Below are 26,630 nucleotides of genomic sequence, written 5' to 3' on the forward strand. Positions count from 1 at the left end.
GGGCGACTTTCTTGTAGACGTTACCTATGAAACGTTTAATTGAACAGGGATATTCCCGTCTATGTATTTTGTTCCTCCTTGGCGAGTGAGTCGAACGTGCTGTCATTTTGATGGAGCCATTTTTGGCGTTTTGCTGGGCAAGGGCCCGCAATAACGTACAGTAGGATGAGTTGCATTCTTGGGAAGAGGAGCACGTACCTGGCTGGCGCACTTCTGCTTCGGAGTACTCTCTCTGGTGAACGCATGTATGTATGTACAAGTTCTCCGATGTGTATCTGTCGTTGATGGTGACTACCTTTAGCAGATTGAACCGATTGAACCCTTCTGGCTGTTTTGTTCCCCTTCTGCCCTCGGGCCTTTCTCCCCTCCCTGTTCGCTCCGACGAGATATTAATGGCCCGGAAAGCGAGCGTCTGGCACGGTAGAGTCAAGAGGCGTCTCTTAGCCCCGCCCGAACGAAGCATGGCACCGTTTCCCGCTGCGTGCGACCAATGTATAAGCAGCTAGAGCGAGCCACATGGATGTGCCTTTTTGCTCTCTTGAGGGTCTAAGGCTGATTGCATGACCCGGGGTCAGATCATCCAGAACTGAAGGATGGGGAGGGGGGTGCGTAGAACGATCCACGGCTAGCTTAGGTCCGACTTTTAATCATCGTCCTGCCACCGCTTGTGTGTGTGCTACTTTGCCGAGCAGTCTTGTCACAAAGTAACGCTCATACTATGTAGGAGATACAGTTGTTGCCGCGGCGGAAACGAGGACGAGAGAGAGAAAAGCTCCCGAGCATTGCATATCGGCTGTTTCTTGGCGGAGGACGGGCTCCGTATAACTCGTACGTATAAATGCTGCAAATGCTGGCCAACTCGGCCCATTGATAAATGAAAGGGCCCCCATGCCTCCCGTCTGACCCTTGGAAGACACACGGAGAATAGCTGTAGCAGCCGGAGGAGCAAAGAAAGGAAACATGAGCAGGTAAAGCGCAATTGGGTCGCCCGACAGCTTCCTTGACGCCAATCCATCTTGGCCAACCCCACGAAGCACAAGAGCATTTTCCTTGGGGGCCGTCGTCTCTTTTTCCCGCCAACTTTCAGCCACCACCCTTCCTCAGTTCACTACGCAAGCCACACGCTCTCAAGATGGGTAACTAAGCCAAATAGTTTGAATCTGTCCCAGACCAACGTGGCGAAAATATTGCGGGGAAAACGGCCAAACGAAAAGGGCATTTCGTTTAAGCTGGACTAATGGGGGACCAATTCCCAGCTGTGCTTCTGGACGATTTGATCTGAACCGAGAGAGTGAGTGAATCAAGTTGGGTTGGGCCTATCGGAAACATTTTCTTTTCTTCTTCTTCTTCTTCTTCTTCTTCTTCTCCTCTTTTCGGCTGGTGAAGAAGGCGCGCGATGGGCCTAGATTGGGAGTTCCCATGGTGGGCGTCGCTGAGCAGCTGGGGCTAGCTGCAGGTGGCTCTGGTCGCTTAGTGCGCGCTGCTCTTCTACCTATGGTCTGGTTCTGTTTTTTGCCTGTTAATTAGCAGTGACATTTCACCGCATGGCTAACAGTTATATATCGCAAATAGCTCTGTCCCACCCCTGGAGTGGTGGATTTACACATGGGCAAAAAGACGGCGAGATTGCTTTTGATACCGACGAATCGGCGAGATGTGCACCCTCTGCCTCTGATTTTGGGAGTTACAAGAAAAAAGGCGGGAAAAGGCACAAGTGTTCAGGGCTAGAGTTGAGTTTTTGGGCTTCGGTTGTGTCACTTACCTGCTACTACCTGTACCTGTACCTACCTACCTCATCTGGAAACAAGCCCAGCTGCTGTCTTTTCTTGCCCTTCGGCAAGGTCAGCGGCCAGTGCTGATGCGCCACTCAGGCGGCACGCACATCAGAGAGGGCTTCTCCAGCGGCCTCTTAGATTCGCCAATCCTATTGGCGTACATGGGAGAAAGGTAAACACGACGGAGTCTGCAAAAATCCTTCCCATGCAGACAGAAGCCGGTGAGGGCAGAAATGAGGGGTGTTTGCAACCAAAAAGCACCTCAAGTGTAGAGGCTTGCGAGGGGCTGTCTGAGGTGAAGTGCGAGTCTCATGCAATGCGAGTAGTCTGAGACATGCGTTTGGGGGCTGCTGCTGTTGCTGAAGAAATGTTTCGTCTGGATGGCTCGTTCACGGGAGGAACTGCTTCCGCTACTACTGGGTAAACCATGTTTCCCTCTTCTTTTTCCTTTCCCCGGACATTGTTTCATTTGCGCCCTCAAATCACTTCTCTGGTAGGTCAATAGCGTAGGATTGCACCTGAGCAAAGGACTTATGGATCGTATATCAAAGCACAGGGGTGAATTGCCTTCTTTCTTTTCGCTCAACGACGAAAGTGATCCTTCATCTCTGGTTGTAGAAAAGACATCCAATAATAAATAATTCAAATTCTGAACATGAAGCCGCAAAAATGTACACCACACGCCCTCCACGACCATACATATAGCGTCTCTTACGCTTCCAAAGGGACCACCGCAACTCGCAAGTGCCATAATCCATCTATCCCATGAACTACTCGCGTCAAGATTACTGCGTCTTGAAGAGCAGGATAGCACAATGGCCGAGATAGAAGTATATGAAGTGCTTGGTCTCTGTAGATATCGCACCATTAGCCAACTGAACTGCTTGCTCATCTGACATTGACTCGATAAAGCTCGAAGTAGGGGTGTGTATATATATGTTCCAGCTCTCAACGTACCGTGGGTTACAAAGCTGCCAAAGTTACGGCCAACAATGCAGTGCCAAGTCGGGCCCTTTCGCTCGTCCATCTATGTCATTATATGCAGTTAGCTTAACCTCGTATAGCCGTGGACAATGGGTACAAGGAGGTTGGCTGACTGTTCGCTTGATATGCTGTGCAATGTCCTGTCAAGTGGCGTCAGCTCTCGTTCTCCATAGCAGTACAGATATCTAGTTAGGAGGAAAGTACCTTTTCAATGGTAAATTTCGACATGGCTTCCTGAGCTAAAGTTTACCAACATCAGTCTCTCTTCTCGCTTTAAGCACCATTTCCAATTCGCTGCAATGGTTGTTGGATTCCAACATACCAACTTCTATACACTCCTGCTGCATATCTTCCGTCTTCCCCCTGTGTTAGCCGGATCGTTTCGCGGGCGTTCTGTCAGGTGGACCTCACCATATCCGCGGACTTGATCTGCGCTGCAACAACACCACCCGTTAGCTGAGCTCCCATCTTATTTGAGGATATCGTTGAAGCTCACCCTCAAGCTTCTCCCTCACGTTTACGGCATCGGCCGGTCTGTCTGCCATAGCGTCCGCCATGGTTTCTGATTGGTAAACGGGTAATCGATCGTCTGGCAATGGATTCGATTCGACGTAGTTCCACTATTTGTGCAAGAGACGCAAAGTTGTTCGTTAGCAAGTATCGTACGATTGCTGCAGCGGAAACCCAGGCGGACGAGCGCGGCCAACCGCCTGTTGCGTATCCTATTCGCCCCTTCCAGACGGGCTCTGCGGAACTCGGGAGACCTACCCTCAAGATCGGTGCCGTACAAAGCTTGACTGGTACACGCTCGGACAAAGAGGTATCGAATTCAACAAGATGGTCGTATGATGCAGTTTGCGCAGGGCTGAGCTTCCGCGTCCCCTTAACACGTCGAGCTTTCAAGGTGCATATGCAGGTTTGACGGTGCCTGGCGAACCAGAGACGCTGGAGGCTAAGCATCGGGACGCACGAGCCAGGGGCCGCCATGCCGCGTCTAGGCCCATTCGCGGGGCTTGGAGCGTGAGCTTGCTCTGGCCTGACACTACCAAGCAACGGATAGACTATTATAGTCTTTTGAATCCATTACCAAATATTTAAAAGAAAGCCGGCTCTCCATAGGCAGTCATTATTATAACGGGGGGGTTAAAATCTGTTGCAGGTTTTATTTCTCATTATCGCTGTGTGCGGCGCACTGCTGCAAAGTCTGCAAACAGAATAAACACTGGGCAGAGATGGGACAAATCAAGACGTCTACTTGGTGGAATGTGCTGGTTATACATGAAGATGATTGGTGTTTAAGAAATAACCAAGAAGCACTTTTGCGTGAGCTTTAGCAAAGATGCGATGCACTTATTTACGCCGTTTCATGCTCATCTTCATAAGAGTCTATATCCCGCAGCCTGGGATATCGTAGTAGAATATATGAGATGTTATAAATTATAGCCAAGCACAAAGCGAATTCTCAATCTTTATGCTACTAGATTTCAGTCAATGCCATGTGAGATTGCGGGGGCAACTGGGTATTACTGCCAGGTTACTTCCACCACAATGCTCTGAGATGACCCCCGATGTTCAAACTTGTAGGTATGAAGACAAAGACGACTGCAACTTATAAGCCAAATTGCTTTGTCTAAGTCTGAGTGTATTGCTGAGAACTTATAAAAACGACTATCCTTTGGGATTTAGATGACTACTATATTATTCGTGAATATAAAGAAGAAGAAAAAGGTGTTGAGTACGTGTATTACTCTTGGAATGTCTGAAAGGGGCGACTGTTGATGGATGAAATACGAGAACACTTATACGATTACCTAGACTGTATCAATCTTCACCGTAAACTCTTTTAAAAGGGAGCCAAAGATGACATCCATGGCCGCCATCGACGTGAATGAGTTACAAACGAAGAGTTATGACTGCCATACTAAACGAAGTGATCAACGACCTAGGTGGCCCAGGGATCATTGAAGAACACAAACTCTTCTCTGCCAAGATTTACCAGCGATACGAATAGTTGAAGCAGCTGTCTACTCTCGCTCTCTCCCGATGTCAATTTTTCATCATCTCTCTCCACCCAACGATAAACTCCACATTAGCTCCAGTCACCTGTTTTACACTGCTCATGCCAGAAATGGATTTTAACGCTAAGATAATCCCAAGCAATCTTACATACATCCACCATGTACGATTCAGAAGGCGTAATAAGAAGCCTACTGGCCTGTGAGCTGAATTGTGTGAAGCAGTTGCACTATTCAGGGTCACTGTGTATTTGTGGACACTCGCTAATCGCCCATCAAATATTGTTTGTAAGCGAACCCGGAAGAGTTCAAGAGTATCGAAATTTCGCAATTTTCTTTTTATGTTATCGACACTCTAGTGAGTGTAGTTCATTTTATTCAGAAATCACGGAAAGAGTTATTAATTTTCGACGGAAATATCTAGTCATGCATGTATGTAAACTTCAACGTCAGAACTCGCCGCAACACGAATTTGTTGATAAGTATGTGGACTTGCAATACCAATTGGTCAGGAAAGCGTGAAACTTAGAATAGACGTTCACATATCGTACACGAGCCTAAGACTAGACGAGAATGATCGCCATTCTTTGTGTTTGGCTGCCTTTCGGAGCCATGGTCTGTACAAAGCGGCGTAATGAACCTTTAAGGCAAGATTGACATTCTTAATCATATATATATCATTTCTTTGCGTCTAAAAGAGGAAAGCAATCTTGCCCATATTATTCAACCTGACTTGGGCTCGCATTTATATTTATTCACAAATGACAAGACTCGGCAATACCACTCCAAACTAACACCCATTGCATATCAATGGGGTGAATACATTTCATGTATGGTGGCTATGTACATTAGCGGCCCTCCAGGTGGAAGTTGCGTGTCCTCAGCTCGTGTTTATTAGATTAACGAACTGTTTCCTCCAAGTCTACTGGTATAACTTATCTCTGGCTACTAGACTCTCGATCTTCGACTCCAGTCTCTCCAGAAAATGCTCAAAGATTTTATATTTCTGGTGTTCGAAAGAAGTATAGCCTCAGCTAGCAGAATAATGTTATATTAGCTCCGTTGTCTAATAATACCATCTAAATACTTCTGGTCGCCTCTTATATACAACATCGGCAATGGGTTGGCGAATAGAACATCCCGTCACTTAATCGGTATGGAATGTTGGATAGCTGGAGGAATTATTTTAGACAACCTCCTCTTTAATATACAACGACTCCCTCCATTGCCGCAAGTAGATAGCCACATGCAACATGTACAACACAAGAGGACTTGCAAAGAATGAGCATATGCATGTCGCAGTATTCGTAGCGCGTATTGTCATTTTTTTTTTTTTCTTTTGGCGTATTATCGATAAAATTACTGTACCCAGAGACTCTGCAATTCGTCAAAAGTTCTCTGATGGTAAGAAACCATGAATTCAATGACAATCTAGCACAATATTACTTTACTGATTTATTCTGACAGAGGTTGCACAAAATAACCTCGACCATACTAGTAGATCTAGGGTAAGCACACGTTCTCGCCGGACTCGAAGCTAATACGCGATAAAACGCACGGACCACATAAATTTCTTGCTGCCCCACTGTCCAACCATTGTAAATATCAACGACGATTTTTTTTTTTTCTAAATTTTTTCCCGTCCTTCCAACTGTAAATCTTCAACAGATCGGATTTATTATCAAGCATGCCTGCAGGCTGACAATCAGGCTATTGCTTCCGTACAATCCAGGCACATTGCAATCATGGAGACATCCAGAATTTTTGTAAAAGGCCTCCCGCCTAACATCACAGAGGCGGATGTTCGGAAGCATTTTTCAGCCAAGAACCGCGAGATCACGGATGTCAAGCTGATCCCCCAGAGGCGTATCGGCTATGTCGGTTACAAAACACCCGAAGATGCCCAAGGGGCCGTCAAGTACTTCAACAAGTCATACATTCGTATGTCCAAGATATCTGTCGAGCCCGCTAAGCCCGTAAGTGCAACCCGTGATGCCGCCAACGACCTGTAAACAAACTTGTTCTAATGGAATGATAGATCTCAGATCCAGCCCTTGATAAGAGCCAGAGAGCAGTTCATTCCGATGCGCGTGTGGCGAACAACCCTCGTCCCCATCTGAAGGAGGAGGGTGATTCTAAGAAGCGGAAGCGAGAGGATCTAGATGAGTCCGATCCCAAGCTGCGAGAGTTTCTCCGCGTGATGAAGGCGGGCAAGGGGGGTGTCCTTGCAGATGAAACAAATCCTGACGCCGACATGACCGGGCTCGCCACAGGTGGTGAGGCCCTTGTTGAAGAGGGCGAGAGTGATAACGAATATGAGCAAATCCCCAAGAGACAAGAGAAGCTTCGCAAGACAGAATCGTCTGAGGCGAGTCGAAGTCTGGTGATGAACCAACGACTACCTAGGGAGACGACTTTAGATGAAGGAACCCAATCTGTGGCAGAAGAAGTTGTAGCCGACGATGTGAAACCCCAAGAAACCGAGGAGGCCCCTCAAACGTCAGTTGATGCAACAGATGACGACTGGTTAAGGTCACGGACAAACCGATTGCTAGATCTGGTCGACCCTGACGACCTTCCCCAGCCTGCCGAACAGGCAGCGCTTGATGAGGCCGTGCGAGATGACGGAGAAAACACCAACACACTGCATTCCTCTCATGAAGTCGTTAGTGAAGATGCCCCTGACCAAGCAAATGATCAGGGAGCAGAAGCTACGGGTGCAGATGATGCGATTGCAACTATCACCCGGACGTCTCGGCTCTTTGTCCGAAACCTTCCCTATACTGCTACGGAAGAAGATCTCCATCAGAAGTTTGGAGAATTTGGCACTTTACAAGAGGTAAGCTGATTTTTTTTTTCTTTCCTTCGTGTCAAAAAAAAAAAAGAAAAAACAGGCAACGTGATGAACCCCAAGATAGGGACATCTTATGCTTCTGCATGTGATGTGAACCTGGGCGATTATTTTAGTAGATGCTTCGACTCTCTGATCTCCTGTCCATATTTCAAATGATGCTTTTTGTGGTTTGTGTATAGCTGGACAGATGGCTAACTTAGTCAGGTACATTTGCCAACCAATGCTTCTGGAGTCCGTAAGGGATTTGCGTTGGTGCTTTACGATGATTCATCCGATGCTGTGAAAGCATTTCAAGCTCTCGATGGGGTAACTTTCCAGGGGCGAATTCTGCACATCATTCCAGCTGAAGCCAAGAAGCTCCAGGACGAGTTTGGAATGTCGAAATTACCCCTGAAGAAACAAAACCTGATACGCAAAAAAGCTGAGGCGTCAACAAGTGTCTTCAACTGGAATTCATTGTATATGAGCCAGGACGCTGTAAACGCCTCAGTTGCGGCGCGTTTGGGTGTTTCAAAATCTGAAGTGCTTGATCCTACATCTGCGGACGCGGGTGTTAAGCAAGCTATCGCAGAAACGACAGTCATCCAGGAAACGAAGGCTTTTTTTGCTTCAAACGGCGTGGATTTGGACGCCTTCAAATCACACAAGCGTGGTGGGACGTCCATTCTTGTTAAGAATTTCCCGTATGGTACTTCTATGGAAGAACTCCGGAAAATGTTTGAGGAGTGTGGCCCAGTTCTCAGAGTTCTCATGCCCCCGACCGGCACCATTGCCATCATCCAATTCGCCCAGTTGAACCATGCAAAGGCCGCATTTGGCAAGATGGCGTACCGTCGAGTCAAAGACAGCGTCCTTTTCTTGGAAAAGGCGCCAGTCGATCTCTTCAAGAACGGCTCCGCTCAGGATCAAGCTAGCCCCCTTGGGGAACAGCGCACGGGGGTCCAAAAATTGAGTGTGGATGATTTGCTGTCAAGCGGCGATAAGGTAGAGGAACCTGCGGAAACCGCATCGCTCTTTGTCCGCAATTTAAACTTTGCCACGACAACCAACAGACTGGCAGAAGCTTTTGAACCTCTTGACGGATTCGTCTCAGCTCGTGTCAAGACAAAAATAGATCCTAAAAAACCTGGCCAGACGCTCAGCATGGGCTTTGGCTTTGTAGAGTTTCGGTCTAAGAGTCAAGCTCAGGCGGCTCTCAAGACCATGGATGGCTACGTCTTGGATGGTCATACTTTGGGTGTCAAAGCCTCGCACAGGGGCCACGACGCCGCAGAGGAGAGACGGCGGGAGGACATGGCTAAGAAGGCTGCGGCTCAGAGAACCAAGATCGTCATCAAGAACCTGCCTTTCCAAGCCACAAAGAAAGACATCCGGACTCTATTTGGTACTTATGGCCAACTTAGATCTGTCCGCGTTCCAAAGAAGGCCGACTATACCGCAAGAGGTTTTGCATTTGCTGATTTTGTAACCCCTCGAGAGGCAGAGAATGCACTAAATGCATTGAAAGATACCCACCTTCTCGGGCGGCGACTAGTATTAGACTTTGCTGCCGCCGAGGCTGTCGATGCTGAGGAAGAGATCGAGAAGATGCAACGCAAGGTAGGGGGCCAGGCCAATAAAATGGCCCTTCAGCAGCTTACTGGAGGAGGGAGGAAAAAGGTTACTATTGGCAATGACGAGGATGAGCTTGAGGCTTAAGGTAAAAAGGCGAAGCAAAACTATATTCATTGCCTGTGTTGCACTGACAAGGCTGAGCTGTGCCCTAGCCCACGCTCTATTGAGCATAGGAAACCATCCCTTGGCAAGGGGAGGGGTGTGTCCCATTGTCGAACTTCTACAACGGCCCTCTCCATGCGCATCGCGTGGGGTCATCAGCTGTCCGGGATCTTCAGCGAAGAATTCAAGTTTCGCGATGCCCAGGGGCCGTGACCGCGCTGTGTTTGATGTTAATATCGTTCTACATACCTGGAGAACCGCACCTGAGATGATATGGTGCGCATGTGTCTGGGGGAGAGGGTGGGTGAGACCATGGCGTCCTGGCCCCGCCTTCAGACTCCCTTGCATGCCCAACGCCCCTCGTAACAGACCTCACGCTGCCATGTGCTGGTGGGTGTCCTAGCTGTGCTTCATTGGCTCATAGAAGTGGTTTTCTTGGACGTAGAGTTGCCGCCCCGTTAAGAGATGCCTGGCTGGGTCCCACCCCCGCTGCGCCAGCTCCCATGTCACATCTTAGATGCTTTGCAGATGGATGAAATCTTGATAGCTTAGAAGCATGTATCTTTCCTGGGTTGGAGGGGCCAAAAGACAAGCTGCTAACCCCCCCCGTCCTCTCCCCTTTGTCAATACAATCCGTTGGCCCTGCCCATACCCTCCCGAGTCTCGAGTCTATATGTTATCGACTCTCTCCTTAGGAAGACATGTTCGTTCCAATGACAGTTCTTTGCCTCGTACAAAGCTTACACTTATCCCACCATTCCACGTCCCGAATTCCTTCCCACATTTCTTGTCCATCAGACTCTGCTTTTTTCCTCATCCACGGCTTGGTCTGTGGCTTTTGGGTTGGAGCTGAGCTTTCGAACATCTCTTTGTTGGGCATTCCTTGCCTCTCATCGGGCCTCTATCATGCCATCCATCTACCAACCAAGGCCAGTCCTCCCCTCACAGGGCATCCCGCATGCTCCAGAGTATATGGACGCAAGGCGAAGTGTGAATGGTGTTCGCCAGCCTCTGCGAGAGGCCGCTGGCAATGCTCAAGCACATAGCTTCAACAGTAATATTCCATGTTACCAGACTCATCCGGTATCTTCGATACCGCCAACCCTTCCCACTCATATAGTTCCATCCCAATCTATCGAGGTTCTTTACTCTAGGCTTCAAGCACCTCGTCATCAGCCTAGGCAAACTCGCAAAGGCCGACAGGAGATTAACCCCCTCTACTATTGTCCTGCCTTCAAACAGTACCGCAACAGACAAGCTCATAAAGACACACAAAAGGACAAAGGAGGCGTTTGGAGACGCCCAGAACTCGAAGATGCCTTTGTCGACTGTAAGTTGCCTTTATTTATTGTTATTTATTTCCGCTCCCCTCAAGAAGCTGACGAAAGCCATCTAGCGGTACTCCTCATGCCTCACATGGGCCGGCGGAAGTTTTCCATGGCCGGAAAACTCCATGGCCGGAATATGCTGATCAGCGAGTACATCTTCGTTATCTGCGTAGAGCTCCTAGGCAGCAAAGAAATTTTCCGCATCGACAACAGCAATGACAGCATTGAGCAAATGGGACGTAAGCAAGTGTCCAGTCACATGCAAGTGGTCAAGAAATTTTTCGAAGATTTACGATGCTGTAGGTGCATTCCAAGTTCTTGTGAAAGCTGACTGGCTTATTGACCTCTTTTTCCTACTTTTAGTTCATTTTCTTTTCCCATCTGAAGAGAAAAAGGAACCTGGATCCACTAATTCTGACGACTATTACGATGAAGAGGAGCAAGAGTCTTTCAAGTCCAACCCCATCTTGACGGCGTTGGCTGAAGGCCGGGTACCGGATGTGAGACCAAACTACGACTACTTCAAACAGCTGTTGTCGCTACAGGGATCGATCACAGTGCGTCCCAAAACATGCGAGCTCCTCGTGTCTTCGGCGGAGATTAAAATCCGGGACGATGTTGCGTATGACGCAAACAACATGCCCTTGGACCAGGCATCGTTTCCTCATCTGAGCAAATATACTAACTGCGACGACTTCCCCGATGCCCTGGGTAAAGATGTCTTACTCCATGAATATACCCGGGCCCTGGACCAGGCTACATCAGCGTGTGTGAAGACTGTGACTCGACGATGGGCAAAGGATGCGCCGGCCATGTATGAGACACTAGATCTGCCAGCTAGGGACCAGGACTGCCTTTTGCTGGAAATATGTTCGACTTTGGAGCTGCACGAACACGCAAAGTTCCCTTCAGGATCAGAGCTCACTGGATTTGTTGAGGTGGCCATCACGCAGCCTAACCTACAGCAACACCACTGGAAGTGCGTTACCCGATTGACTCGACCAGACGAGCTGTACGGCGACGACTCGAAGCGCGGCGTTTATACCAACGAGAGCGGCATCCACCATCGGGGATGCAGCGACTCTAAAAATGACTGCAGCTGCCACATGCGGCCCCGACAGGATATCCACGTGCCTTTCCCTGCTGTTGAGTGGGCCAGCATTTTGAGCACAGCCGTGCAATATCCTGATGTGGAGCACCAACGCAAGAAGGAGAAGCGACACGAATCTAAGAAGCACGAGCTAGAGAGGACCGGCAGTAAGCGCAAGAGATCCGAGGACGAGGGAGATGCGGCTTCATGGGGCCGCCGCGAGCCAACAGGCAGTGACTTGATCTGCAAAGTTGCCATGTATCAAGAGCTGTGGTCCCGTGCGCCAGATTCATCACAGTGGAAGAGGCAAGCCATCATCTTCTGGCGCTTCAACACTACAAATCAATGGTACAAGTACAACCCGGTCTTCAAGCCGTCAGGAACATCGTGGCGATGGCTGACGATCAACGACCCCATGTCGCGATACCATCAGCAAAAGGCCTTGGTGTATCCTTCGGCCAACATGTCCAGAGATGTCGTCATGTCGCCGACACCCAGCATGAGCCAGCAGCTCACGGGCATCATGGCTGGGAACCTGAGCTCGGCATGGGATAGCGCCTCAGGCGTTGCGCAAGTTGCGCCAGTGCCGCCAGCAGTACAAACAAACATCAACGTGTTTGACTTTCCGGGAGGACTGGCCACGCCGCCACCAACAGCGACCATCCATGGCCCTTATGCGGGCGGGAGCTTTGACCCCAGTTTGGGTGCCAATCCGGATGTGAACAGTTACTTGCCAACGGTAGGCACAGCAGTGGGCGGGCCAGCGAGTGACCGTTCACACTCACTGTCGTTGGCCTCCGGGCCTTCATACTTTGAGGGGCCAGCAGGCTATGCGGATATGAAGCCAATGTCAACGACTAGCGTCAACCAGTTTCTAACCGCAACGACGGCTGCCTCGCTGGACCCATCCACTCAACTTGTCTACGACGACGCGACCAGCATCCAGGGCTGGGACATGCCGGCTCTGGATAGCTGGCCCGGCGCTCCTACCTCGACGCCCACGGGCAACGAATGGGGCACTGCGCCCTCGGCACAGCCCAGAGCGGATCCGGGCGACCACTCGGTGCTATGGAATCCGAGTCAATGGCACATCACAGGTGTCGCAACACCGTCATCTGCGGTTGGGGCTGAGCACGATGACAGCCCTAGGTCAATGAAGAGGCGGCGGACAGAGCCTACACTGAACGCACATGTTCTTATTCCGAGTGATTGGTAGACAACGATTATAGAGGATACAGGCTACGGGATTTACAGAAAAAGGATTAGGGCTTGGATAATGTTTCATTAGGGTGCTATGGACTGGAGCTATTCGAACTTTCGGAAATCGTCTACAGCCGGCAAGAGAAAGCAAAAAGCAAAAAACTGCGGGTGGATACCACATTGATAGGAAGGGAACATGATACTTGAGTGATTAACGGCTAAAGGATCTACTTGGGAATAAACGACGAGGCGTTTGCGGTGTCTTGGGCTCCTTGGCGAAATTTGGATGGGATGTTGGGTTGGGATTTCGGCAGTTTTTAGAAACAAGCGCGAGTAATAATAAACATGTTGTGAACATATATCTGGCCCCGACGCAGTGATTGGGTGATGGTGAAAAGCACCTTTGTTCAATGACAGGCCTTTTGCATCTGTGGCTGAACTTTTTGTTTCTCCAGCGCGCCAATCAAGCGGTATAACAGAGTGGGACATGGGCAACAGATGACCGTTTGCGGCAGCCGTACGTAACATGTCTCACATCGAAAGCTGGATTTCTTCCGCGGTGGCGGAAGGATGAAAAGAAGAAGCAAAAAAAAGTTCTCACGGGCTTGGGCGCTTTGACCACGAGCTGGATCAAGATCAAATCCTATCACAAAGAAACGGGTCCATCTCTCTCTAAGGGAATGGCAAGGCTAAGTGGTTCCCCCCCTTTTTTTCCCTTCCTCTTCCTCTTCTGTGCTGTGGGTGCGGGACGAGAGTCTCAGGAACAGTGTGCCGTTGTCGACTATTTAAGGGAGGACCGCGTATATTGATTAAGGGAAGCGCGTAAAGTGGTTTTGGGACGCGTTTGCGGGATACATATATAGGATCCCAAGTTTCCTCTCGTCCTTTTGTAGAAGGGACTATGTGGAATGGGGAGGAAGGGCAGGCATTTATTGACTGCGGTATTGAACAATAATTCTGTGAAGGAATGAGAGAGAGAAAGAGAGAGAGAGATGTTTGTAGATGTGAGAGGAGAGATCGGAGCTATTGGCGGCTGGAGGGCATCTCGATTATCCCGAATGACTTTTGGCTTGTGATTGGCAGCACGAGCACGCCAAGCGTTGATCACACTGAGATGGTGCCAAGATTGTGCCGAGTCTGTATCACCTACCTATCGCAGATACCTATCGCAGATACCTATCGCAGATATAGGAGGTGGTACTGCTTGTTCGGCATGTTGCTTGATGTCTGAGGCGGTGGACGATGGAGGCACATGTGCTGTACGTACCTGCTTTCCTATTGGAGTAATACTGCCATGGTGGTGAGATGAGGATCCTTTGATGCCTGGCAGCCCCGCACCTGGAACAACGTTGTAAATAGCATCGCCGCTGGACAAGACAAGCACCGGACGGCCTCTTTTCTTGCAAATCACCGCGTGGCCTCGTTGTTGGCCTTGAAGCCGAGCGATTGCCTCGTCGTCTAGGCGCACTGGCTCTGCGCCGGCATGGGCGGCCCTACAGGGGTCTCGGCCGGTGTTATCGCTGTGCTGCAGCTCGCGACGACCGTCACACAGTATCTCAAGGACATCAAGAGGGGGTCGGCCGATAGGATTCGCCTTCGAGACGAGCTCCGGAGCACGGTATGCCTTGTGGAAATGCTGCAAGACCGTTTGGAGGATTCGGAGGCCATCTTGGACGACTCCAGCACGCTGAAGCCACAGTCCATCGATTCGTTGAGCGTCTCGAACGGCCCACTGCAGCTCTTCCAGCAGGTGCTAGAGGAGATTGTTGCCGAGCTTGCCCCTCAGGATAATCTAAGACGGTTGGCACAGCCGTTTACGTGGCCGTTTGATCAGAAGAAAGTGGCGGAGCTGCTTGCGTGCCTAGAGAGATTGAAAAGCCATTTCAACCTTGTTTTGCAGAACAATATTGCGTACATGGCTCGTACTCACTGTATTGTAGATTAATACGTGCTAATCCTGTATTAGAGAATTGGCGAAATCGGCGAACCTCAAGCTTGATAGAATCGCCGATAACGTAGAAGGCTCAGAAGCAAGATCTCGAGATGCAGACACGCAGAAGATCATCAATTGGCTCAGCCCACTGTCTTTTCGCGCCAGGCATCTCAGTGTTCTGGAGAGCGTGCAGCCTGGGACTGGCACCTGGTTGTTGAAACATGAGAGATTCCGTAGCTGGGTGAATGGCAACACTGGAACTCTCTGGTGTCCAGGCATACGTCAGTCTAACAGCCCTGAAGATTCTTTTATATAAAAGCTGCTGACGATGAAATCTACAGCTGGAGCTGGCAAGACAAGACTCTCGTATGTGATTCGTATCATACTCTTAACTTCATGTATAGACTGCTGCTAACAATCTCACAAGTTCGTTGGTCATCAACCATCTCGAACAAGAACCACCACATACTCGCAGTTTTTGCTCATACATCTACTGCGACTATAGACAGCGTAGCAGCCAGTCAAGCGCTGCTCTCCTTTCGAGCATACTTCAGCAAGTGCTTCAAAGTTCAGCTGAAGTATTGCCATCTGAAGTAGCTACGCTGTATAGCCAGCATCAGAAATACAACACTCGTCCCACATTGACGCAAATTACTGATATACTTGGCAAGTTGGTTTCAATGTTTGAATCATTCCATGTCATCATCGACGCTCTTGATGAGTGTGCAGAGTCGAATGAAGAGGCTCTTCGATTTGTCAAGGCAGTTTCTTCTCTAGGTTCATCAGTCAAGATAATGTGCACTTCTAGATCTTCTAGCAGATTTGACGTCTATTTCAGTGAAGCGTCTATAATAAAGATTTCTGCTCATCAAGACGATATTGAGACTTTTTTAAATGCATGCATACGAGAGCAGCATATACTCTCAAAACATGTTAGTAAAGACCCCGCCTTGAAAGACGAGATCATCAAAACCATAATCCAAGAATCTCAGGGGATGTAAGTTGAACACATGAGCATTATCTAAGAGCTGTGCTAATTCCAGACATGATAGGTTCTTATTGGCGAAACTACACATGAATTCTCTGTCAAAGAAACTTAGCTGCAGAGAGGTGCGATCTGCATTGAAAACCTTGCCCAAAACGTTAGATGCCATGTACGCAGACGCATATGAGAGGATAGAGAATCAAGAAACAGAATTCGCTGAACTGGCTGAGGCAGTCCTATTTTGGGTAATTTGTGCCAGAAGAAATTTCACAGTCCAAGACTTGCAACACCTATATGCCACACGAGAATTACCGGACGGAGAAGTACTTGAACAAGATGACTTACCGGACGGCGACATTTTAACGGAAGCCTGCAGCGGCTTGGTTATGGTTGATGCTGAATCGCAAGTCGTCCGTCTAGTCCACTATACCGCTCAGCAATACTTTGAAGAGTATCACAGACTGTTAATAAAGAGGGCGCAACTTAGCCTTACAAATATCAGTCTGACATACCTAGCATTGCCCAACTTTTCCAGTGGCCCCTGCACAGACGATGCCGGCATGTCTCTCCGCTTAACGCAGTATCCATTTCTTGATTACGCTGCCAAATACTGGGGTGCCGAAATTGTTCATATTGAGAGCACCGAAATCTTACCAAAGCTTGAATACTTCATCTCCAACACGGCCGCGTTAGAGGCTGCTAACCAAGCATGGAGTTTGAAGTCTAATCGGTATACGCATTGGAGCCAGGACTTTCCCAGACATGTGCCCGCGCTTGTATTGATCTCTGCCTTTGATGTCCCAGATACTCTGAGATACATGGTATCAAGTGGCCATGCAGTTGACGATAGGGGAAGCGATGGGGAGACGGCTTTGATTCGTTCTGCTGCTTTTGGCCACGCCAATAACGTACAAGTGCTTCTTGAGCTCGGCGCCGAAGTTGATGCTCGAGATCATATGGATGAAACTGCGCTGCAGAGAGCAGCAAGATGCGGGTATGAAGATGTGATCAAGGCCTTACTCAGTAAAGGGGCAGACGTTAACCTGAAAGCTTCCGGCGACTGGACTGCGCTCATGTCTGCAGTTTCTAGCGTCAACATTGACGCCGTCAAAATCTTGGTCGAAGCGGGAGCCGACTTTAAGGCCGAAACGGTATGGGGAGATTCAGTGCTGAGCATCGCAACTCGTAATGGTCTAGAAGCCATTGCCAACTTCCTCTCAGATCAAGGGGCAGTTCTCCCCAAGGGTCCAGCTGGACGTCGTGCCTCTATTATAGCCTCCCGCAAGGGCCTACACCAGCTCGTCAGAAAACTCACGGCCAATTATGATACTGTTGCCGACAGGCCACTGCAAAGACAAAGCTCAAGGCTCATGGAGGGGCTAAATGTCATTCAAGAGGAAGAAATAGCTGCTTCTGGTATCAGAAGACTAGAGGTATCGGGAGCAGATTCCAGGGCAGATGATTTCTTGGACGCCTTGGAAGAAACAAATTATAGCATTGGTTTTTCTAAACGATACGAAATGACTGAGAAACTTGGCAGGGGCCACTTTGCCGAAGTATTTCTATGCTCCAATAGAGTGACGGGTGTCAGACACGCAGTAAAAGTTTGTACTAATGTAGAGAACGATGCCTGGAAACGAAAGGGTATCATTTTGGAGTTTAAAGCGCTGCAGGCACTGCAAAAGAATTCTCATCCGAATATCTTGGGGATTGTCGATCTATTCGCGGACTACTCTCTTAAGACCATTTACATGGTGCTGGAACTGGCGCCACATGGAGAGCTTTTCAACTACATCGTAGTAAAGCAATTTCTGTCAGAAGAAGAGACGCGAAAGATATTCTTGCAGCTACTCTCTGCACTAGAATTTTTGGTGAGTTCCTCTTTTAGCCGCTACCTACTGCATACAAAACGATTATATGGATCAAGATCTAATTATAGGGGGGTAGCATGACCTGGGATGGGTACATCGTGATATCAAACCAGAGAACATCCTGTTGCTGGAGGAAGAAACCCCAACCATAAAGATTGCAGACTTTGGGCTGGCAAAGAATATTGGCGCCGATGCCGGAGCATTAGTGCTAACGACGACTCTCTGTGGAACACCTAGCTGTACGATACTCTCTCTCCTGTATCTTTACGTGTTCACGCCAGCTCATGAAACAGAATGATTGCTAATATCTTGCTCGTAGACGTGGCCCCCGAGGTACTCGCAGACTCAAGGGAGCGGAAATACGGATTCTCAGTAGACATCTGGTCCTGCGGAGTCGTCATGTACATCTGCCTATGTGGCTTCCCCCCCTTTAGCGATGAGATGTACAGCAAAGACTTCCCATATACCCTCTCTCAGCAAATCAAAGAGGGCCGATTCGATTATCCGTCACCATACTGGGACAAGGTCGGCGATCCTGCCTTGGATCTAATTGACAACATGCTGGTGGTCAACTCTAGGAAGCGGTTTACGGCTAAGCAGTGCCTTGAACATCCCTGGATGCGGGAGGTAGCGCCGCGGATATTGGCAGAGCCAATCAGGTCGGTAAGTCCGGAGCCAATGTGAAACTATTGTGGAAAAATAGTTGGATCTGTTTCTGTGTGAGATGATTGAGCCTCTGTTCCGACTGTTGACGCTCCAATCGAGTGCAGCCCGAGGTGGAGAAGGCTTCGGATAATACGGCTTCCTACTGCCACGTTGTCTGTCTGTTGAGCATATTCGACATCTCGAGTCCATACTAGAAGAAGAGGACAGGAAAAGTATATGGTAATTTTGCGTACGTAGGTGGGCTAGGTACCTACATCAAGGGCGTACGTTGTTGCTAGGGCGTTGAATACTTGCAAGCCAGCGGCCGTTTATTTCGAGTACCACTCGCACCTTTTGCCGGGAAATAATCTACATTCTACCGTGTCTACGGCGTATCAATCGCATCTGATGCCATGGTTAGAGAGATGAAGCGCGGCAGCGGCTAAGCGGAATGTTACATTGGTCTTGTATGAGTCGATTTGCGTCTATTACTGAGCCGGGGAAAGCAGATTTAAGCGCCTGTGAGACAGGGTCTGCTAGAGAAGGGGCCAGGATCAAGGACAAGGAAAATGAAACGAGACGACGGGCAAAGGCTGATTGAAACACAAATCGGGGCATTTGAGTGCCGGCTTCCAGGTATATACAATATAGTGTGTCGCAATCAATATGACTGATGGCTGTGGGGAGTCTCGAGACTGGAGTATTAGATGCGGATATGTGAAGCAGCAACTCATGCATTACGCAAACAATCCCGGCACCGAATCCACTGGACTGCATCAGAGAAAGAAAATTTGCGTCTGCGCCAGCCGGACACGCGTGCCGCAGCCGAAAGCTGCTGATCGAATGATTGCGATGGCCGGCTTCTTGTTATATGAGAGAGTGTTTGAGGTCGAGGCCGGCCGGCAGCGGCGGCGAATGAGAGCCAGTCGCTTGGATCGACCCGGACAAGGCTAAACGGCGCCGCCAACAGCGCTGGATATGCGCGGCGCTTAGGCAAATTAATGGGCCTGGGCCGCTCATGTGCACCTGTAACTTGTAAACGCAGCAGTAGTAATAACGTGCCGTCGTCGTATGCATGCGATCTGGGATCTCGAGTTGAGGCTGTTTCCAAGTCTGCATGTACCGTCACTGCGAGGCTCTGGTGTGTCGGTACATGCTCCAGATCACAGCCTGTAGCATCTATAGTGGTATATCTATAGTACATTGCATTACCTAGCAGGTGATACCTGACCCGACCACGGCCTCTTGTGCGTCTCCCAGTCTGCGGCGGCCAACTCGCGTCTGCTGAAACGAGGCCCGTGGAATGGCCTCGTCGCCATATCCAGCATCCGCTGCCTGACCGACTAACCGGCTCCATCCTGCTGTGCTCTTCTGTTCTGTTTTGTTCTATTCTCGGCTGCCTCGTGCCACTCGTGGCCTCATCTTGCGAGCCGCTGCACTGCCAGCCTTGCCAATGGGCGAATGAATGGTCCTGCGGCTGTCTCATGTCCGACCATGGCGAGCCGATGCCGTGTCGTCGATAGGCTGCCGTTGAAGCCGGCTGGCACGGTGAGATGCCTCAGCTTGAAAGAGAAGAAGGAACCGTCTTCTCTGGCTTGCCGTAGTTGTTGGAATTGGTGTGTTGTCGGGGGGATATATTAGTCGCACCTGTTTGACGTCTTTGTGTCTTTTGCGGCTGAATATCCGTCATATATCACCCGGTTCTCTCCATCTCTAGTCTCAGTTACTTTGACTTTGCATTTCTATTTGACTATTGTGCTAGTTTGCCTATTGTGTGTGGGCTGATTGTTGCTACTTCCGATTGTTCCAACTTGTGAGACGATACTGATGATGGCAAGGTGAAGAGAAGAGTTTTTCTTTTTCTTTTTCTTTTTGTTTATTTCTTCCCTTTCTTCTATTTCTATTCCTCTTCCTCCTTTTCTTTCTGCCTAGAAATACTCAAGACGATATCAATTTTTTTCTCCCAACTCTCTTCAATTCACTGGGCCTGAACGACGCTGGACGTGATTCACCCATTACCTTCGACAAAGACACTCGGCTCTATCACGTTTGATTTGCGAACTATTCAGGTGAACACAAAGATACACAAAAAAAAAACACGAACACGGGCGCGGCAAGTCTGTTCACATATACAATAAAAAGAGTGGAAATAAAAGGAAAAGAAGAGGCCACAGCTGTTCACCACCTGTGCATCAGTCATTGCTATTAGCAGACGGGCCGGCCAGCTGGCAGTCTATATTTGCATCTCTTCATCTCTTCTTCTCCTGCTTCTCCTTCTCTTGTTTAAAAAACAAAAACAATAACAAACTTGATCACGGTCGCATTTTGGTTCTGCTGTTTCTCCCGGAGAGATTCAGAAAAGCACTTCATTCCTTGATATCGTCTTCCGACCCAGTCCTTACCTGTTCGACAGTTACAACAACGCAGTCACTCCCTCGATTTTCAATTCAAAAACTTTGCAGCTTTTCAAAACACGCGTCACAATGTTGAGAATGACGTCCAAGTCTCGCTTCGGCCTCAAGGAGGCTCTGGTCTTGGCTCTGGCCACGGCCGCCAAAGCTCACTCCTGGATTGAGCGAGCTTACAAAGTCGCCCCGAATGGCACCATGATTGGAGCTGAAGGCTATGCTCGTGGCTGGATTGCTCGCAATTCGACCGACCCGCCTTTCCAGGACAGCATCCCGCAGCTGCTTCTGCCGGTGACGGGCCAAAGTGCCTACTCGGGCGATGAGATCCTGAACAAGTACAAGAAGGAGGAGAAACCCCAGTTCCCTATGCTGGAAGCCGCGCCGGGCGACCACATAGCCATCATCCACCTTGAGAACGGCCACACGACGCTGCCGCAGAACCAGCCCAAGAAGCCGCAGAATCGCGGCACCATCTTCCTCTACGGCACCAGCCAGCCCCGCGAGAACGAGCGCCTCTTTGACGTGCATCTTGTTTGGAACAAGGACGGCACGGGAGGCGATGGCCGCGGCGTTCTGCTGGGCACGCGAAACTACGACGACGGCAACTGCTACCAGCCCAACAACGGGGCTCTCAGTCTTCAGCGAGCCGCCGAACTGGCCCCTGAGGGTGCCGACCACAACATTGAACTCGGCTGCCAGTCGACTGTCCAGCTGCCCAGCGACCTCAAAGCCGGCTCCATCTACACAATCTACTGGTACTGGGACTGGCCGGACCTGGATGCCAGCCACATCGACTTCCAGGCGACCACGAATGGCCTGTACCCCTGGGCCGGCACATTCATGCGTGGCCAGAAGGACCCCCACGGCTTTACCATGGCTGCTATTTCCAAGAACGAGAGCTACGCCAGCACGATTGACATCAAGATCACAGGCGGTAGCTCGTCTTCTGCGGCCCAGCATGCCAACATCAACAGTGAGTTTATCGAAAAGCAGAACATCTACTCCATGGCCATCAAGGATCAGATGACGGGCAACTACCAGGTCGACATTGATGCCGACGGAGGAGGCCAAGGCGGCCATGGCTCGACTCCTCTCACTTCCACTTCAGCTGCTCCTCATGTAGCGCCCACCACGGCGGTTGCCACCAAGTCAGCGATCAGGCAAGGCATCGCCCAGCCATCTACCGCTGCAGCTGGCGGTAATAACAAGCAGCAGTCAACCGTCTGGAAGACGCTCTACAAAACTGTGTCTGCTGCGTCTTCTTCTTCCACGTCGGGCCCTGTTGTCTTCGTGACAACTACAGTCCATACTCAAGCTGCTGCGGCTTTACACTCACCCTCAACCACAACCATCACCTCGACCACAACCATGGCTGTAACTTCAACTCGCACCAACAATGCTCAGGTCGCTGGTCCGACCGTCATTGTGTCAGTTACCAAGCATGTGGCCGCTGCACCAGCTGGTGAGCCGACGCCGACCTCGTTGAACACTCGCCCAACTGTGACGCCGCTCAACCGACGTCGTAACTGGGCCTTTGGCCAACATTAAGCGTTAGATGGCTCGACGTAAAATTGGTAACTTGTGTTTGAGTGGGAGGGAGGAGAAATGGGGTCATTCATTTAGTCTTCCTCTTTTTCATTGCAACTTGACCATATTCGATCATTTCTTTCAGATTTCCTTATTTTACATATCTATCGGTGCATTTGGTTGACTGCATTTTCGATAAAGGGAGGCCATGGGCCAGAAATACCACTTGGGCAAGCTCACGGATTTGATTTCATATGGTGTGGCATTCTATGGAAATGGGTATTTGGCAGGAAATATAGGCGATTTGAAAATTCCTGTCGTTTCAGGTTTTTCCTACTCACTTCGTTTTTCTTTTTTTTCTTTAAAATCGTCTGGCGCTCTATGAGGCCTGGATATGCTTGATTTGACATGACATGACAATGACATTCTCTTTTGACTGATGATTCACTCGCTCTCGGATACTGAGGCATTTGTTCAATATTTACGTGCGGCTCGAAGGAGAGATAAAGGCGTTTGGGTATGCTTGATGATACCACTGGAGGGTATCTACTTGCATTGTTTTTTATTTTGTTTTCTGCTTTATTTTATTTGTGAATTAGTTTAGATGCTTCAAGATGTTTTCTACTATATAAGCCACTATATAAATTACTATATGTTTATATATAACGCATATTTCGTTACAGCACTGTCTTCCATATAAGTTACGTGGATAAATGGCCCATGACTATTAAAGTGAAATTCAAATACAACAGTCAACAATCTCATCCAAATACAGCTTCTTTCTAGAGACGTTCTTTCATTACATATTCTTGTGGGTTTTCGGTATATCCGTTCACGGAAAAGGGGCACATTTTTTACACCTCTTTGTGGCTTACAAGGCTTGCAGGGTTTCGGAAGCAGCGCCACGAAACAGGCACGGAAGACGCCTTCACAAAAGGTTAAATAACGACAAAGATGGGTGTACCGATTAAATCCACATGAAGAAACTTGGAAAAGCTTTTTTTTTCCCCATATTTCTCTCTCTCTGGAACTGACCCACCGCCAAAGAAAGATGCCATGGCATGATGATGATGGAAGAATAAACCGAAAGATCCGATGGAAATTTGACTTTTTTCTATATATTTATTTTATGGATCATGTTCTATGTATTGTATAGAAATGATGTAAAGAGACTTGATTCAAGTGGCTTGCAGCAAACAAATCACGCAAAGCCGTTGGGATTTGTTGAACGGGAATCACATGTTCCAACTCTTACGAATGCAGAACAACATGAACTGAGGTATATCTCTAGAAAGGCAAAAAAACACCATCATCATGTACAGGACTTGGCGGAATGCCGTTGAGATTACGTGTACTCGACGAAATGGTTTTGACCAAGCCATTATCAAGATAGTACCCTTATCAAGAAGATAGTACCTACTAGTATTAGACTACGCGATACCGCTAGCAAAGGCCGAGGCCGCGTAACGGGGCTGCATTGGCTACAAGAAAGATGAAACGAAGCCGCTGGCTATTTCTATTTCCTTAGTGACTGGCAAAAAAGTTCGAGCCAGTTAGTCCATGGCATCAGCCATACCATTGGCCTCACGACTGAGCATCAGCTTTCCAATCTCATGCTTTCTTCGCTGTTTTTTTTTTTTTTTTTTTTTTTACACCCCTCTCTACCTCTATCGACTAAGCTGAGAAATCAAGTGAACAAAGAGCCAGCATTTCGGCTGCAACGGCGGCTAAACGGCCCCCCGTCGCTGGGATTAATCCGCATATTGTGAAATCCGGAAGCCACCCGGGAGGGGGGGGGGGGGCGAAGCGGGATCTTCCAACCAGGTCACACGCTGGACACGGCGTGACGACAAAAGCCCTATTTGCGTGTGATGATGGGGAGATTTGGGAGAAGAAACAAAGAAGAAGAAGAAGAAGACAAAAAGATGATCGATATTGCTCCGAGGACCGTCGGCTTGCTGCAACTCCGGGGGGACACACTAAGTAGCGGGTTTTGATTCTAGAATAGAGTGAAGAAAAAAGCAATAGTACTAAAGTGGTGACACACATTTATGGAGTAGAGCGAGGCTTGGCTGGTGCTGGATTTTGGGGCGTGTGAGCAAAGATTAGGTAATGCCAACATCCTAGCAGGAAGCCTCGCATTTATTTGTGCATCTCAAGCTGAGAATCACAAAGATGTCTGCTGCATGCAAGATACAAGATACAAAAGACAAGATATAGCGTGTGTGTCAAAGGAAAAAAAAGAGAGAGGATTATGAGGCTATTTTGGGTGGTAAGTCCACCGTCAATTTGTCACACTCCGTGTCATTCATGGCGAGGCGGTGCAACCAGCATCATCAATCATCTGTCGGCTCAAGTGGTCCAAGCAGCGCAATGGAGAAGGAAAGGCGGTGATTCTCAGGCACCGCTACCCGGTCAGGTTATCCATGATGTCAGCGGTGGGAGAAAAAAAAGCCGTCCAACGGCGAGAGATAGCATGTACTTGGGAGCCCAAACATCGTGATGGCCGTATTTTGCAGATAGATTAGTCGTGTTGCAGTACATGCAGGGATATTGTTCCTTGTTTCACTCCTTTCAGCATCTTCTTCTCTTCTTTCTTTTTTCTCTCCTTTCATGTTAGCTGTGTCATGTTATATGCTGCGTACTCGCACTAATGTACGACTGATTGGACATGCTTGTATAATAATCCTCGCCCGCATGGGCCATTTCGACCTCGTTGCTCGTGCCTCAGCCGCAAATTTCAAATCAATGGTGTCCCTGACTCCCTACACGATCGCGGAAGACGGGAATCAAGAGATGGCCGAGCATGCATGAAGCCCAATGCCGACTTGACGCACGTCAAAAAAGTTGCCAGACTCGCCCTGCTTACCTGCTGCTAGTGAGCTGTTTTGTTCTCGTGCCTCGTTTTGTCGCGTCATCTATACCAGAACGCTGTCCCGACTCCAGTAGATGATAATAGTAGGCACATGTACGGTATTCGCATTCGCATCGCAAAGCTCATCCAATTCCAAATGCAACAACAATCAAGGCTGAGCATCACCAACTTGCTATTAGTGCGCGCTGTCGTCATCCATGCAAAGCGAATCCCTTCTGCAAGAGGCACTTTGCACCCGTTTTGCTTGCTGGAGAGGGTGTGCAGAGGAAACGGCCTCTGGGCATTAGCTCCGCATCGACATCGACGCTAAGAGTACAGTGCACAGTGGGGATTTGCACACTGTCGATACGCCCCTCAGTGGACTGATAAGAGGCTGATTGATGCTTGCGCGCGGACAAAGTCCCAGCGAGGCCCAGTCCAATCCAATGCACTCGCTCTTTTTTTTTCGCGGCTAACCGCTCGAGGCATCTGACGGCGGGAGGGTCTGGCGGAGCCGTGGCTGGTTCAGGATCAACCGTGGACGATGAAAAGGCCGTTTTCGCAGCGTGGAGAGAAACCCGGTGGATGTGAAATCCGGTGGTGCGTTTGGCATGGAAAGATGAAAGAAAGAACGCACTGCACTGCCTATCAAGATGCATTACGCCGAGTGAGACATGCAGACATGCCTTGGTACTGCGATTGAAATTGGAGTGCAGAGCACCAACACAACACATTGGCTGCACGGGCCATTCGGTATTTCCAGTAAATGGATTAGTTATATTGCCTACACAGACATGCTCGAGATGCTCCTACAAGGTGATGTGCAAGCGTGTACGGAGTACTACTGTAGTATTACTTGTAGGCCACTTTCAATCTATTTCGGAGGGCTCCGTGTCCGCCAACTGGCATCCAACACTGCACAGTCATGCCCCGGAGCAGGGGAGATCCGATGGACATTAGCGGGAAATCACACGCCAACAGCAGCTCGAGGCAGTGAAACGCGCAACAGAGGCGCAGAGATGCTGCAGTACGCCCGGTAGTGGCGGGATACTTGTCACTCGACCCCCAGAAACGAGCGCTTTTGGCGGGGGATTCCAGAGCGGGGGATACCTGCGCCAAGCCCAGCGATCAAGTCGTCGATTAACACTTTTAACCAGGGCTGTTTCTGCCATCTTGATCCGGGGCCGCCAGCATCCACCGCCCCTCTTTGACCGCCGCTCTCGTAGTGCGACATTTGAAGGGATCAGGAAGGGAAGCGACAAGAAGGAAACATAATTGACCGTTGGGACCCTCAATTTGTTTTATGTATGCATGAACGGAGTACATTCGCAAAAACCTCTGCGCCCTGGCAGCAAAACTCTCGCATCGTGTCCGATCTGGAAATCGCGCCTAGGCAGGAGGCGGCCTACCAGAGCAGAGCGCTGCTGGCCAGCCACAGATCGCCA

General features: G+C 49.3%; 6 protein-coding genes across 6 annotated transcripts; 4 read left to right on the plus strand and 2 right to left on the minus strand.

Moving 5' to 3' along the window:
* Window positions 1–2,263: 2,263 nt before the first annotated feature.
* TrAFT101_005765 (uncharacterized protein) lies at window positions 2,264–3,746 on the minus strand (the record flags this gene model as incomplete). The annotated part of the gene is made up of 8 exons (XM_024900152.2): window positions 2,264–2,625; window positions 2,733–2,802; window positions 2,873–2,899; window positions 2,964–2,998; window positions 3,082–3,115; window positions 3,171–3,193; window positions 3,256–3,379; window positions 3,528–3,746. 8 exons carry the CDS (start codon window positions 3,744–3,746, stop codon window positions 2,561–2,563), a joined length of 597 nt encoding a protein of 198 aa, XP_024760266.2. The 3' UTR covers window positions 2,264–2,560.
* A 2,773-nt stretch (window positions 3,747–6,519) lies between these two features.
* On the plus strand, window positions 6,520–9,326 carry TrAFT101_005766 (uncharacterized protein; the record flags this gene model as incomplete). The annotated part of the gene is made up of 3 exons (XM_024903912.2): window positions 6,520–6,750; window positions 6,813–7,613; window positions 7,833–9,326. 3 exons carry the CDS (start codon window positions 6,520–6,522, stop codon window positions 9,324–9,326), a joined length of 2,526 nt encoding a protein of 841 aa, XP_024760267.1.
* Window positions 9,327–10,250: 924 nt separating this feature from the next.
* TrAFT101_005767 (uncharacterized protein) lies at window positions 10,251–12,978 on the plus strand (the record flags this gene model as incomplete). Its single annotated transcript, XM_024905584.2, has 3 exons — window positions 10,251–10,674; window positions 10,741–10,971; window positions 11,036–12,978. The coding sequence occupies 3 exons, from the start codon at window positions 10,251–10,253 to the stop codon at window positions 12,976–12,978; spliced, it is 2,598 nt and encodes an 865-aa protein (XP_024760268.1).
* A 1,467-nt stretch (window positions 12,979–14,445) lies between these two features.
* Window positions 14,446–18,435, plus strand: TrAFT101_005768 (uncharacterized protein; the record flags this gene model as incomplete). Its single annotated transcript, XM_066127584.1, has 7 exons — window positions 14,446–14,873; window positions 14,929–15,176; window positions 15,237–15,261; window positions 15,323–15,892; window positions 15,948–17,751; window positions 17,828–17,990; window positions 18,071–18,435. 7 exons carry the CDS (start codon window positions 14,446–14,448, stop codon window positions 18,433–18,435), a joined length of 3,603 nt encoding a protein of 1,200 aa, XP_065983696.1.
* Window positions 18,436–20,879: 2,444 nt separating this feature from the next.
* On the plus strand, window positions 20,880–22,352 carry TrAFT101_005769 (uncharacterized protein; the record flags this gene model as incomplete). Its single annotated transcript, XM_024900175.2, has 1 exon — window positions 20,880–22,352. One exon carries the CDS (start codon window positions 20,880–20,882, stop codon window positions 22,350–22,352), a length of 1,473 nt encoding a protein of 490 aa, XP_024760270.2.
* Window positions 22,353–23,728: 1,376 nt separating this feature from the next.
* Window positions 23,729–25,981, minus strand: TrAFT101_005770 (uncharacterized protein). Its single transcript, XM_024908141.2, has one exon. It carries the CDS (start codon window positions 25,917–25,919, stop codon window positions 25,398–25,400), a length of 522 nt encoding a protein of 173 aa, XP_024760272.1. The 5' UTR covers window positions 25,920–25,981; the 3' UTR covers window positions 23,729–25,397.
* Window positions 25,982–26,630: the final 649 nt, after the last annotated feature.

This window comes from Trichoderma asperellum, chromosome 3 (genome assembly GCF_020647865.1).
Source record: "Trichoderma asperellum chromosome 3, complete sequence".
NCBI classification, from domain to species: domain Eukaryota; kingdom Fungi; phylum Ascomycota; class Sordariomycetes; order Hypocreales; family Hypocreaceae; genus Trichoderma; species Trichoderma asperellum.

Bases quoted from the DNA above. Each gene is read 5' to 3' on its own strand.
- TrAFT101_005770 (XM_024908141.2), bottom strand. From the start codon at position 25,919: ATGTGTTGTGTTGGTGCTCTGCACTCCAATTTCAATCGCAGTACCAAG.